This window comes from Glandiceps talaboti, chromosome 21 (genome assembly GCF_964340395.1).
Source record: "Glandiceps talaboti chromosome 21, keGlaTala1.1, whole genome shotgun sequence".
NCBI lineage: Eukaryota > Metazoa > Hemichordata > Enteropneusta > Spengelidae > Glandiceps > Glandiceps talaboti.
Genome location: NC_135569.1, coordinates 8,179,286 through 8,194,498, shown reverse-complemented (window position 1 = coordinate 8,194,498; position 15,213 = coordinate 8,179,286). Strand labels below are relative to the sequence as shown.

Here is a 15,213-nt window from a genome sequence, read left to right as displayed (position 1 = left end):
TGTCAACACAGTGATGACAATAGATTCTGAATTGAAGTACAAAATGAATGTGTTAGCTCTTATAGAAAACGTGTTACAATATGACAGTGTATGAAATGACTTGTACACTTCAGGTGTGTTACAGTGACAGGTTATGGTTGTTACTAAGCTAGCAGTAAATACAGTGAGACTTATTTACAGTGTAAACAACTATGGAGATATGATAAACATTGTACTTTGTGGGGTTACTGTGTTCAAGTGATTGACATCAACAGCAGGTTTGATATTAAAATTGTCTTGAAGCTTCCCTACATGTATCAAGCCAATATTTTCACAAATATAGTTCCCAAAACACAACAATTTTCGAATATACAGCAACAGCCTCAGCTTTCTTTCCATATATTCATAATACAATGTACAATAGTCCAACGTTACATTAGGAGATAAAAAAAACCTGTAGATTGTAATACTCTCTAATAATGGCAGGTTCATAGTCACTCTATGAGTTCTAAGAGCTTATGACATGGTCACAGTCATTTAGCATAATGAGCGTCATGTTAATCCAACCTCTTATGTTTGGGAGTCTGTTACAAAATTATGTGAATACATTGCAATCACATTGAACATGTGAAAGTTAATAAATGGCTGAAGATTTCCAAATAAAATTACTATAATATTGTAATTATTGTATTCTCATTACTTACAGTGTGAGGTTCAAGTGATTTTAACAACGTTTGTCCAAAAGATGAAATAATGCTTCTTGTCATCTCTGTTTTCATGGAATGAGTGAATATTCCTTGGAATAAAGTTTAGTTTTCATGGAATGAGTGAATATTCCTTGGAGTAAAGTTTAGTTGTTTTCATGGAATGAGTGAATATTCCTTGTGGTAAAATGCGTCAAAAAATTCCAAATCACCAATGTTTGATAAATTATGCTTGGGGAGGTATAATTTCTCAGAGAATGTTATTTGGTCTCCTTATTGTCCCTACTAAAAGTTGCCATGCAATAAAATAGCTGGAGTTATTTGATACATTTTTCTACAACCGTCCTTTTAATCACAATACTAGTATTTTCCAGGTTACCCCCCCCCCCCCCCCACACACACACACACACACACACATCCAATGTTCAAGTATCCCACCCCCTCCCCTCCAGCGGTGATTGTGAATGCAGCCTTACTAATCCAAACACTATCCTATCTTGGTACCTGCCAAGTTACCTGGTTATACCCTACCTGAAATGTATTCCACAAACGAAAGTATTTCAAATGTATCTGCTTGAGGGCGTTCATGAAATGCCAACATTGTGCAAAATGGCTGCTCCCAAACGACGTTTCCAGCACTACTAGTACATGCCATAACAACACGGAGTGGTAGTGTAGCAGTCACGAACGTGTTATCGTAATCCACAGGTAATGTGTCTTCATACGTTGTTTTACAGTGGCCTTTGAAGTCATTTTCAAATCTTTGCTGGTGGATACAGCATCAGAAGTCGTGCTTGCAAACGGGTTGATTTGAATTTATGATATGGGACACGATCGGATCATGAAGAAACAAGTTTGAATCTAGTCCCGTTACAATAACCGTGACCCCTGCACTGTATTAAAACAGGGTTACTGATTGTGGGCTGAGGTTTTACTATCGAACAGTCTTTCATCAAAATGCCGATGTGCATATTTCTATAAAATCTCAGTCACACCAAAATGTAAATAAATCTTCAATGTGATGTGCACAGGACGTAACAGTGATAATTCTAAAACTAGACTCTAGAGGCAAATGGCCGAAGTTTGTGTTTTTGTGAGAGAATTGGAGTATAATCGGAGTTAACATGTCATTTACACATCTCACCAGTTACAAAAATCAAATTCACAGATCTAAACATGGTCTCTGTATTCATTGAATATCACCCTTGTCACGGATGGAGGTAGAAAGGGAGGCTGTCCTCAGGGACTCTCGGCCCATGGCCATGATACCACCATGGAAGTACATGTATCACCCCACATAATCCACATGATACTTCCATGTTGTATTAAACCATGGATATATTACTGAGACTTGGACACACTGTGATAACAGACTTCTACTGCTAAAAAATTATGGCAAAGAACCAAGTTGTCTTTCATATTATTATAAAAAAACCTATAAATTTATGAGTAGAGATTAATATCCTTCATACACCATTGACATATAATGGCATCACTTTCAGCATAGACCCTACACAATAGGATCTTTCATGTAGGCATGTATGTAGTATTTGTATTAGGGGAGTGTAGGGTAGACTGTCTATGCCTTCAGGTCACATGATATTTATGTACAATGCCAGCACAACACCTTGTGAAAACAAAACCCCAGCGTGATGAAAGTAAAAAAGTACAATATCTAGTACATATATGAATATATGACTAAAAATAAACACACTACTCCTGCTTGCAGGCGGAGTAAGTTGGAACTCAATTCTGATGATGTCCCTTTCCTTCTCTGTGGTTATGGATGAGATCAGAATCGAGTCTTGTACTCCATCTGCAAGCAGCTAGTATCTAATATATAGGGGGACTAACATGTTTTCAGCAAATTTAAACATCTGAATTCCCTGCAGTCAAATACCATTGACGGACAAATATTACCCGGTAACAAACATTTACCCAGAGACAGACTGAGAGTTCCTCTAATTACTGAATGATATTCTTGTCTTCCAATAACTTGTACATGTACTTGCCTGTAGTCAGGTCCCTGGCACACAATTTCTTCTCTGGCAGTAATGGAAGTCTATTATAACTTTTCCAGTAAAATATTGAAGGATGCTGACAGCCATGAATTAATGATTTCTAGTTAACTGAGGGATGCTGATGGTTTGAAAATGACTTTTTTTTTTAAATTAAAAAACAGATATTGATCAAGACAAAATAGCAGTTACAGAATGGATCTTTCAATTCATGGTCAAGCTACTGGGAGACTTAGTGCAGGGGCTAATGTCAGTGGATCTACTAAGATTGGTAGTACACCAGATGCACCACGGCAAGGAGGTAGACCATCGTCATTTCAGGTTTGTGTTACTAGATAGTACTATTATCATCTACTTAACGATTGGCAGTACACCAGGTGTACCAAGGCAAGGAAGTAGATTGTTGTTCTTCCAGGTCCAGGTCATCGCTCTGTTGCATAATATTTAGGATAATTAGTCCTGATGATAGTCATGTTAGAATCTCCTGATAGTGAGTTGATTATTTCCATCACATACTAAATTTGACAATGTATGTTGTGTTTCAGTCAGTCATGGCAACCAATCCGTACCACAGTGGATGGGATCGTGGTGATAACAGGAATTTCCAGGCAGAACCTAGAGAAGCCTCTAGACAGAGTCATGACAGACCTGATTGGTATGTAGTCTCCATACACTTAGTAGTCTAGATCTACCTGTTGTATCGAATCATCTCAGATTCTCTGACCCTGTCTAGCTCAGTGAGAAATCATGAATCAAAAGTTGTTCATGCAAATGAGTAAAGTCCAACTGGTAGAATGATGTAAACAATGTTTAAGTAGCATTAGGGGCTGACAAATGAACCATATTTGGACACAAACATACCATATTTGGACAAATATACCATATTTGGACATTATGTAACTACACCCAATAAACACTTATCATTGGGCAGAATTCTGGGATTACCCTATATGGACATTATGGAACTACACCCAATAAACACTTATCATTGGGCAGAATTCTGGGATTACCATATATGGACATTATGGAACTACACCCAATAAACACTTATCATTGGGCAGAATTCTGGGATTACCATATATGGACATTATGTAACTACACCCAATAAACACTTATCATTGGGCAGAATTCTGGGATTACCATATATGGACATTATGGAACTACACCCAATAAACACTTACTTATCATTGGGCAGAATTCTGGGATTACCATATATGGACATTATGTAACTACACCCAATAAACACTTACTTATCATTGGGCAGAATTCTGGGATTGATTAACATGTTAATTACTGTGGGGGTGGCTTTGGTTAAATTTGAAATTTCATCTCGGGACCTCATGTAGTTAGGCGTAAAGAGATATCTTGCGATTTGATGCATGATAGCACGAGACTACCATACCCCATTTTAAGTTTAAAAAACAACTACATTGCATGTAGGAGTGACTTCAATTTTTGTCACTGTAAACTAGGCAAGAAGGACTGACAATATGCCACAGTGTTGAATGATTGTAGCTCACTGAAGGAAAATCTGTTTGTGAATAACAAATCACACAAAAAATTATCTTTTTGATAACTGGAATATTGCATATACTTACAGTTTTATTTTCTCTTCACAGTGTACCTGCTTTGAACCTTGGTAAACTCATTAACCATGACAACCTACTAACACAGCCACTGATGCATGATGATGACAAGTTAAATACACCAAATACAGCTAGTACAGTTAGGTAAGTGACGGAATTCAACTAGTACAGTTAGGTAAGTGACGGAATTCAGCTAGTACAGTTAGGTAAGTGACGGAATTCAACTAGTACAGTTAGGTAAGTGACGGAATTCAGCTAGTACAGTTAGGTAAGTGACGGAATTCAACTAGTACAGTTAGGTAAGTGACGGAATTCAACTAATACAGTTAGGTAAGTGACGAAATTCAACTAGTACAGTTAGGTAAGTGACGGAATTCAACTAATACAGTTAGGTAAGTGACGAAATTCAACTAGTACAGTTAGGTAAGTGACGGAATTCAACTAATACAGTTAGGTAAGTGACTGAATTCAGCTAGTACAGTTAGGTAAGTGACGAAATTCAACTAGTACAGTTAGGTAAGTGACGAAATTCAGCTAGTACAGTTAGGTAAGTGATTCTGATTTCAGTAATGACAGTTACACATTTATGAGTGACTCTGAATTCAGCAAACACAACAAGTGCAGTCTAAGGTAAGTGACTGGATGTAGTAATTGTGGAAGTTAGAGGAAGTGAATTAAAAAAACACAGCAAGTGCTTAGGTTAGCATTTTTGAATACACCAAACTAGCACTATCAATAATTTGTCTACAAGACTGTTCTCATTGTGGAGTTAAGTAGTAGAGCGCCACCAATTGTCAGAGTGTGAATATTTATATTCTGTGATGGTTTTCTTTTGCAGTTGGGGTGCACCATTGAACACACCATTTGCACTACACTATTCAGCTGATCAACAGTTACCATCAGAGAGAACAAGGAGACCCCAGGTGAGTTACCAAATTAATATTATAATTGTTGATAGTTGTTTTGGTTGTGGTTGTGGTTGTGTAATTGGTTGCAGACGGCAACAAATTTTGGTAGTACAACTGATAGCATATCTTCAAATTTTGATTTGTATTAGGGTTGGGAAGAAGAAGTTGTACCTCCATCTCAACGACAACAATATCAACAACAACTACTACAACAACAACAACAACAACAACAACAGCAGCAGCAGCAGTATCAACAACAACAACAGTACCTCCACCAGCAACAACAACAGTACCAACAACAACAACAACAACAACAACAACAGCAGCAACAACAACAACAACAGTATCATAGTTACAGGAACAATCCCAATGACAGTTACCGACAATATGCAGCTCAGCAAAAGCGAGCTGCTGAGATGAGATCGGCAAGAAATGAAGTTATTGGAACAGGGAGAGGTGGTAACCCAATTGTAGAGGATAATACTTTACTACATCAATGGAGTGGACAGTCATCAGTGCAGCAGCCAATGAAAACAGACGCAGTAAGTTTCAATCTTAAAATAAAGCAGATGATGAAAACCTATATCCTACCAGGTCCCAAATTATACAGCTTGGTGAACTCTATCATAGTCGTAGTTCAAACCTTGCCCAAGGACTTTAGCCATTCAGAAACAAACAGCAGCAATGGGGATCGAACCTGCAGCCTGCAGATTGCAAGCCGGCCACTCTAACCATTCATCCATCATGACTCCACTTTTCAATTATTACCTAAAATATGTGTAGAGTCAAAGTACATGTATTCATAGCACATGTACAACTTACGATTATATTGAATGGTGAATGAAGGGTCCGTTAGCGTATCGTCATCAATTACTTTGTATGGTTTGTTTTAGGAGCGATGACGTTAATGGGTCCTAGTCACCAATGTAGGTGATTGGACGATCATTAAATATTGTTTCTATTTCTGTAACCAGAGTAGTAAGTTCATCTAAGGTGATGTAGCCATAACCTAACACCTTTTTGAGTGTGGTTTTAGTCAGTCTGAGTAATCTTGAATGAAATCTTCTATGATGTTATGTCTGTTTGTAGGAACAACTAGCAATGGAGAGAAGAAGACATCAAATGGTAGAAACTGTCATGGTAGATCAATTATCTCGGTATGTAAAAATGCAATCTGATTCAAATTTTATGTAGTAAATACAGCTGTTTCTTTGTTTACCTTTATTTACTTTATTTACAAAAATCTGTCAGTCTTAGACATACTCTGGTAATCAAGGCTTCAGTTTACTGAGATAGACAGAACCTAAAATATTGTCGCAACATGTTGGTACAAAGTGATAAGCTATTGAGTAGACATTGGTTTAAGTATAGTCTCAGTAGACTGCTTTCTGAAAGCTAGTTCCATAAACTTGCAGTGTACCGATTTGAAACTTCCAGTGTTTACACTATGTTGATCACAGGGTGATTAGATTCACACAACACAGGAACTGCTATCACCCACTTGTGTAATCTACCACGTTGAACAACAACAGTTTAGTTTGTGTCTATCTTAGTCTTAGTTACCCAGACTCTTGCCACTGGGGGCGCTGTCTACGAGAGACTGGGAAAACCCACTTGTGTAATCTACCGCATAAACAACAAAGTTTTATTCATGTCAGCCCTGTTGAAGAATTTTCCAACATCAGCCACTTGTAAATTGTCATCCAGATAGGAAGCTAACAAGAAATTTAATACCAGCTACTTGTGAATTATTGTATAGATACTAGACAAGGTTTGCAGTTATAATTACAAAATGTGATAATGTCTGTGTGGATTGTATGTACTTTGTTCCTAACAGAGCTGTGATCAGTGATCCAGAGCAGGATGTGAGAGAGGGTAGTTACTCTACTCCCGTAAGTAGTTATGGCAGAGGAAGAGTACGGACATTACATGAATCTAAGTAAGTATCACATACAACCATTTTGATTGGCTAAGATCATATCACATGGTATGGACTATTGACCCGTAGCACCATAAAGACATTCAGAAAAAGATATTCACAAATATTTTGATCTAATACTGATACATGTATTGTTAGACCAAGAAATGTTCAAAGATTTTGGACTATGTTTAAAATGTACACTTAAAATATGAAAAAAATGCTACCAAATCTAAATGCATATCTGTATGTCATTTCAGAGTCAGGACAACTGGTACAGCTACAGAACAACTACTGTCTAAAAGATTAATGTTCAGTGCACGCTTATTAACAAGGTGAGTATCTCAATCAATATTTGCATATTGTCATGTGACCCATAGCAATATTAACATACCGTCACATGATTCAACAGCTCAGCATGACCTTGTATGGTGTTACATGATTTATTGCAATATTTGCATACTGTCACATGATTACAATATCAGCATACTGTCACATGATTTGTTTGAATATTTGCTTGCTGTCACATGATTTACAATATCTGCATAATGTCACAAGATTTCTTTGAATAATAGTGTCACATGATTAATTTGAATATCAGCATAATGTCACATGATTCATTTCATATGATTCAACTACAATTTTTTTTCAAATGATATAGTCGATGATTTCTCTTAAAAACTGGCAAATACTTATTATTTCTTGAACAATTTTTCCCTATCAGAAATGGACGTGATGCTATCCGAGAATTATGTGGTTTCTATTTTATGCATGATAATACAATGACTCTCTATGAATACAGACAGTTTGGTAAAAGGTAGGCTCACTGTATGTTAGAGAGATTTTATTTGCTGTCTCAAGTTTTGGATGGAAAAAAGCTGAAAGTTACATTGGCAAACTTAAAAGCTAAATGTGCTAGAGTTTGACGCATACTCATATATAATAATAATAATAATGTTGGGTTCTTATATAGTGCTTTCCCGTGCCTTGCTCAAAGCGCTTTACAATTATTACCCCTGGCTCGGATCAATACGGCACAACGGCCCTTTAGTCTTCCTCAACTCCCAGGGGAGCATACAATCCATTGCAGCCATTTGTACTGCTATATCATTATTTTGCTGTGTCATCATCTTTAGGTCATCAGCCTTGCCATTTGTTCAGCGTGGATCTTATAAACATGTGATTGGTAGAAGAAAGGGGTATTCATATGTTATTCAGGACATTTATGTGGTAAGTACCTGTATGTCTGTAACCCTGTAAATGATTGTATACTAGATAGAAAGATATTATGACAGAACCACATGACGCACACGAGTACAAGTATGGTATATCAGGGTATTTGCATGAGTGCTTGCAGTGTTTTCTGCAGCTGTACTTTCACAAGAGTAGTGAGTGAAAGTGCAGCAGAAAACACTGCAAGTATCCCTGAGTACCAACAATGGAATTCACATGGCATGGGGTTCTGTTATCATTACATATATTTATATAAAACAACAAATTTCCCTGTTAAAATGACACTATGCAATCACATGCTTTTGTGTAGAATGATCATATCCTCATTTGCGATATTGTGTGTCTTGTAGTTTTTAGATGTTCCCCTAGACAGGTAAATTCTAAACAATTTGTTTTTTTTTCCAGGGTTCTTCATTATCCTTTGAGACTTGTAGTCAAACTTCATTACCAGAAGCAGTTCAGAAACATCCCATAATGTTAGTACGTGTCACAGATGTGGATGAGAGAGCCAAAGCTAACTTTGTGTAAGTTAAGTGTTCAGAACAAGTTTTGCTTTTAAATCTACCCATGATCGGTTCTCATTATCTCATAGAGATTGTTAAATTTTATATTCAAGATCTGTAGTGTGTGTTATATTTTGTTTCTGAAGAGTTACATCACCATGGAATTAGATGTAATACCCAATAACTTTCTTCATTCAGCTGAGGAAATTAGGAGTAACATAAGGGGCCTTGTCACTACAAGTCAAAGATTGGCACATTCCCAGAGACCAAGATACCTAGGTTATTAGTAGGTACTTTTGTTCTTGGTCTGGTCCTCTTTTAAATCAGAAAAGATACGAGACTGCTAATCCAGCTTTCAGTTTACATGTACTAAGATACCCATTAGGTGCAAACTAAATCTATTGTTCTTCAATGTGGTAGATTACACAAGTGGATGATAGCAGTTCCTCTGTTGTGCAATTCTAATCACCCTGTGATCAAGATAGTGTAAACATTGGAAGTACCGAAACAGTACACTACAAGTTTATAGAACTCTGTCAATAAAAGTCTGCGGCGACAGCCTACTGAGACTATAATTAAACCCACATCCATTCATTAGGTTATCACTGTTGTATCAACATGTTGTGACAATAGTTTTAGTTTGTGTCTATCTTAGTAAACCAAAGGCTCAATTACCAGAGTAGTACTTTGGGGGTTCACCATCTGTTTTTCAAAGACATCTGCAATCTTATACTTTCCCATAATTAGTATTTGGCAGCTATTTTGGATTCTAACATTGATTACATGTAATATCATTTAATTCTGTTCTCTTTATGTAGATTTGATGGACATATTGCCAGAGACCAAAATACCTATGCTGCCAAGATGAGGCCACCATTTACCAACCTAGAATATGAAGATATGAAACTTACACAGGAAATTCAATGTAAGTTAGAAATACATGGCCTTTTTGAAGTTTTAATATTTATCATGCAGAACTTCACCAAAAGTAGTCTTAAGATTAGCTAAGAGAAATTCAAATAAAAACTTGAGATAAAATATACAGTCCAATAGTGTTACAAGTCAAATAATTGACTTTTCAGGAATAAACTTTCTATGAGCTAAAGCCTAACACTATTGAAAGTGTAGACAACAAAAGAAAAACCAGCCTTATGCCTTTCAAAGTGGCCATATGGATGAGGATTTGGTATTTATTTTGGATTTCAAATTTATGAAATTATTTTATCATGGCTTCCTACTTGAAAAATCAATGTGAAACAACATATGCCAAGTCCATGTTTGTAACTCAATAAATGGCAAAAGACTGACAGGTGTGTCAAATGTTTGTTATGTTTTTTAAATTAAAAATACAGAATAGATGCCCAATCGTCATCCATATGGCCACTTTAATTAATAACTGTCCTTACATGATCTGATGTTAACATGATTTCATGTAATCTATCTTGTAGCTGAAGTACAACAACAGTTAAAGAAACGAGGTGTGAAGACAATGACTGGCTTAGGTCAACATTTCAGGAAACTAGACAGAACAGGTGATGGAAAACTGGACAAAATAGAATTGAGAAAAGCTTTACAACTTTATCACGTTAATATTGAAGAAGAGGTAAAAACATCCTAATTATTATTTTAATAATTTATGTATATTAATCTGTGTGTAAATGCTGTTTTGATTTTATATGCTAGGTCATCATACCAAATATGGAAATATTACCAAATATGGAAATATTACCAGTTATGATATATGGCAAATATATGTATATTCCATATATGGAAAAAACCCTCTTAATGTTTCCTACCATGACTGTGTCCTACCATTTATGGCAATCACTTTGACTATGTCCTGCCATATATGGCAATCACTTTGACTGTCCTACCATATATAGCAATCACTTTGACTATGTCCTACCATATATGGCAATCACTTTGACTGTCCTACCATATATGGCAATCACTTTGACTATGTCCTACCATATATGGCAATCACTTTGACTATGTCCTACCATGTGTGGAAATCACTTTGACTATGTTTGTACTATCATTTCATTGTGTACATGGAAACCACCAATATTATATTGAAAATCTCTTTCCATGTAACTTTGCATTTAAATGTAGATGGAAAGTGCACAGTATACTGCTAAATATATTGGCAAATAGAGTGAGTCGGAGTGTATTACATCCATGCCACAACTCACACTACACTGTTATATTTAGACTGTAAGATACGTTGTACCATTCCGCCCTCACTGGCCTCCTCTCTTGGAGGGGTTGACTGATGTGTGAGGGCACTCTGTCATGGCGTACCTTGCAGACTAAGTTACACTTTATCATGTATGTATAATTGTTGATAAAAATTACTCTGTATTTCACATATCTGTAGAAATTCCAGTCTTTATGGACTGTGTTAGACCAGAATGGTGACGGTTGTATTGACTATGGTGAATTTGTACGTGGATTTATTGGTGAAATGACAGAATGGAGAAAATCACTCGTCAGAAAAGTAAGTTATAACTGACATACTGTACATGTATCACATACAAGCCAGGTTGAACACGTTCTGTCTCAAAGTATGGGTTTTATACCCTAGTCATTGTACGTAGTGTTAACCTGTGTTCATGTCATTTTGTCTGCAGTGCTCGAAATATGAGTTGAAATGTTCCAAATGTGTGAACATGTAAATATCTTGGGAATGCCTGTGTTGTTACAGAAAGTTGATATTTATGTATGTATTTTGTTTTACTGTACCAGGTGTTCCAGAAGATAGACTCCAGTAAGACAGGGTATATCTCATTTAACGATATCAAGAAGTTCTTCATGGCGCATGCACATCCACAAGTAACTGCAGGTAAGATGCAACTGCTGACATCAGAATGTTGACGAACGGAATCTGTTACAAACAGGGAGAGTAAACAAATGCGTTGGATTAATACCACTTAACACAGCATAATACTGATACTGTATGTTTGGTTGCAGGTTGAGGTATATTTGATATAAAATAATATTAATATTGTGTATGTATATTTTGTTGCAGGTCAGGCCAGTGAGATGGATGTCCTCAATGATCTGTTAGATTCCTTTGAACACTGTAAACGATCTGGCGAAATCTCATATAATGATTTTGAGGATTACTACGAAGGACTTAGTCTTAGTATCAATGATGATAGTAAATTTGCTGACATTGTTACAAGATGTTGGGGACTATAAACCTAGAATGACAAGCTGTTGTAGACTATGAACCTAGTGTTGCAAGTTGTTGGGGACTGTGAATCTAGTGTTACAAGTTGTTTGAGACTATAAACATAGTGTTACATGTTGTTGGGGACTGAGAACCTAGTGTTGCAAGTTGTTGGACTGTGAACCTATTGTCTTACAGTTATACTGTCTACCTGCCTATGAAATGCCATCACTGTACACCAACCTTTTACCTTTTTCAAAATGTTGTAAACCAACCTTGTGATCAGATCTTTCTTTTTCAAAAGTGGAATGTACTACGGATAGGTACTTTTTGGGGAGAGTTGAAAACTCATTTTTACTAGTAAGAATGATTGTATGTAGGCCAGTGTTTGATATTTGATAGATTTTAACAGCAAATATCACCATCTAGCTGGCATTTTGCCACAAATAGTACTGTCATGTATGGAAAACTGTCAAACAATAAGAGGTTCTCAACAGTAGCCAAGTTACTTGCTTACCCAGACCTATTACTGATCAGGGTTCGTTCTTCTTCCTGCTAACATCAAGTGTGTCTGGAAGGACACCTTGTGAATTCACTTCATCAGAAAAATGCAATGGTTTCATTTATTTTCACTTATCTGTACTGTGCTGGCATTGATTTGAACTTAGGTGTAAGTGACATATGAGACTTGCAAGACAACTTCTGTTGAACATATTGTCAACTGCTTCTATTGTTATTGTAATTATAATATGTTTACTATAGCAGATGTTGTGTGGGAAGTCTTAAAAGCAGAATTGGCCACTTGTGTGGTTGTCGTATGTTAGCACCTTGACATCCTAATCCTGATAAGTAAGAGTAATGAAAAGTAACGGGTCTTCAGTACAAATAACAAACAAGCCCGGTCTGATCATGTTTTGTCCAAAATTGTATATACTATGTATAAATATCAACTTTGTGTAACAACACATGCATTCCGAAGACATTCACACATCCACACATACCAAATTTATTACCAAAATGACCAGCTGCTCATTGTTGTCATAGATTTTCATAGAGGAATGTGCATTGAAGTTTCACAACAACCCCACAAAGTTAGGGGACCTTTTCTACCCAGACTCGCCTTTTAAATGTTACTTCTATCGAAGTTTGAATGGATGCCAAACTGTGAACTGATAACTGAAAGTGAACAAATTCAGTGCATTTTATCTCGTAGTAGTATCCAAATTTGTATCAAGCAACTTGAATTCCCTCCCCTTTATGAGTGTTAGTAATCCAATATTTCTATATAGATTGCTTGAACCACGAGGCCCCTAATGTTTGGTACCCAGACTCACTACTTGTGATTCCCTCCTTCCGGCCTCTCTGTACTGGGGGAATAGAGTGTAAGATAAAGACATTCATGCCACGCTATCAACCAGCAGCACTCATTAAGAAGCCTGATAGGGCTTAACAACCGGCACCCGACATATCTTACAGTCTAATGCTTTGTAAACAATTGTCTCTAAAAACAAATAATCATTCTGCAGTCATACTAATGCATGTATGTTGATAACTTGCCATACATACATTTGTATTCCACATATTAAAAGTGTGGCTGTCTTGTAAATAAACTACTTGAGATTGTTTTAGTGTTCATGACCTTGACCTTTGACATTTAACATGGCAAATAGTAATCAGTGTAGAGTTTACATTTCATGTTACCTATTATGTATATTTTGAAAGAAGAATATTTTCTGTCAAGTTTGTTCAATTTAGAAAAGGTACGCCTTAGAGTAACGCATCTATGTAACAGACGTGTAATTCTACTTCTGTCTATGTAACGGAACTGTGACTACACTTCTGTCTATGTAACGGATCTGTAACTCCACTTCTGTCTCTGTAACAGAACTGTGACCCCACTTCTGTCTTCACTATCTAAATGTCGACCCTCATATCAGCATCAACTCGTCATTGTTGTTTGAAAATATCTGCTTAATACCACTCTGTTTTCACAGAAGGTAATAGGCTCTTAGAGTTCATGAATATTCATTGTTCAACCATTGCATTAACATTTCTGCTGACTCCCATGAGGCAATATGGCCCACAGCAAAGATCCCCAAATGGGAGACAACTTCAACTTGATGTTTCTCTGACATTGCGTGCAACGGAGGTTATGTAAAACTATATGACATGACTGTACAGAACACAAAGTTCATGAAAATGCTTTTATTTCCTCAGTGTCATTCCCCTCTAAGCTGATTGGTTGTAAGGAGAGTGATAACACTGTATCTAACTTTTATTTTACAATAAAATCATTATGTAAATGCACATTCCCACCATAGATGAATTCAGGAGTTAACATCTACATAATTTACATATATGCTAATTTTATGTAAATTTCCACATACTGGCACTCTAATAACAGCAATGGGGTGTGACAATTTAACAGGTTGACACTGATACCAAGACAAGTGGATGCTGAAGAGTGAGGGCAGTGCTAGAGATCCATAACACAGACAGTTTAGCCATAGGAAGTTTAATGCTTGTTTAGTGAAAAACATTTGTTTTTTTATCCCTACATTTGTATTGTATATACAGTCAAGAAACTTACCATAGATATAGCTTGCTTAGAATGCTTAGGCCATATCTAGGTCCTATATTAAAGTGGGCATGGGCTAGATCAAGACATATTTTCAGAGATATTTTTGTTTCATTTCAAGAAGTACTCGTATTATGATACTTATTGAAACATGCTGAATCATCACCAGTAACCATGGGAACTATATCATAAACATACAAACCAAATATTATGATTTGATGAGGTACTTTTTGGATGTGTCAAAAAACGTTTCATTGACCCAGGATCATAGAAACAATACACATGTATAAACATGTCAAATCTATATGGATTTGATTTGGATTTGTTTCATTATTTTCAGGACATGCATCATTAGAAATATGATATTATATGATTTTTATGTCAGTATTTAAAATTTGCCATATGAATGAGGATTCAGTATGTATTTTGGACTTTTGATTTATACATTTTTGTAAAACAATTTTATCTTGGCTTCCTACTTGAAAAATCGATGTGAAACAACATATGCCAAGTCTGTGTTTGTAACTCAATAAATTGCAAAAAGCTGAAGAATATGTACAAAGTTTATTATTGTATGTACAATAACAAAGATTTGACACATTTATTAATCTTAT

General features: G+C 36.2%; 2 protein-coding genes across 2 annotated transcripts; both read left to right on the top strand.

Annotated features, from left to right (window-relative positions):
* The first annotated feature begins 1,297 nt into the window (after nucleotides 1-1,297).
* LOC144451807 (uncharacterized) lies at nucleotides 1,298-5,676 on the top strand. The gene is made up of 7 exons (XM_078142710.1): nucleotides 1,298-1,391; nucleotides 2,866-3,022; nucleotides 3,247-3,356; nucleotides 4,321-4,431; nucleotides 5,126-5,210; nucleotides 5,345-5,484; nucleotides 5,670-5,676. The coding sequence occupies exons 2-7, from the start codon at nucleotides 2,897-2,899 to the stop codon at nucleotides 5,674-5,676; spliced, it is 579 nt and encodes a 192-aa protein (XP_077998836.1). The 5' UTR covers nucleotides 1,298-1,391; nucleotides 2,866-2,896.
* A 1-nt stretch (nucleotide 5,677) lies between these two features.
* Nucleotides 5,678-15,055, top strand: LOC144451451 (calcyphosin-2-like). Its single transcript, XM_078142290.1, has 12 exons — nucleotides 5,678-5,737; nucleotides 6,285-6,352; nucleotides 7,033-7,134; nucleotides 7,374-7,448; nucleotides 7,838-7,930; nucleotides 8,250-8,343; nucleotides 8,752-8,870; nucleotides 9,668-9,774; nucleotides 10,298-10,452; nucleotides 11,227-11,346; nucleotides 11,595-11,691; nucleotides 11,878-15,055. Exons 1-12 carry the CDS (start codon nucleotides 5,723-5,725, stop codon nucleotides 12,048-12,050), a joined length of 1,218 nt encoding a protein of 405 aa, XP_077998416.1. The 5' UTR covers nucleotides 5,678-5,722; the 3' UTR covers nucleotides 12,051-15,055.
* The last annotated feature ends 158 nt before the right edge of the window (nucleotides 15,056-15,213 follow it).

Bases quoted from the DNA above. Each gene is read 5' to 3' on its own strand.
- LOC144451807 (XM_078142710.1), top strand. From the start codon at position 2,897: ATGGATCTTTCAATTCATGGTCAAGCTACTGGGAGACTTAGTGCAGGG. The intron at 3,023-3,246 runs GTTTGTGTTACT...GTTGTGTTTCAG, and splicing joins GTAGACCATCGTCATTTCAG to TCAGTCATGGCAACCAATCC. The intron at 5,211-5,344 runs GTGAGTTACCAA...GATTTGTATTAG, and splicing joins AGAGAACAAGGAGACCCCAG to GGTTGGGAAGAAGAAGTTGT.
- LOC144451451 (XM_078142290.1), top strand. The intron at 8,871-9,667 runs GTAAGTTAAGTG...CTCTTTATGTAG, and splicing joins AGAGCCAAAGCTAACTTTGT to ATTTGATGGACATATTGCCA. The intron at 10,453-11,226 runs GTAAAAACATCC...ACATATCTGTAG, and splicing joins ACGTTAATATTGAAGAAGAG to AAATTCCAGTCTTTATGGAC.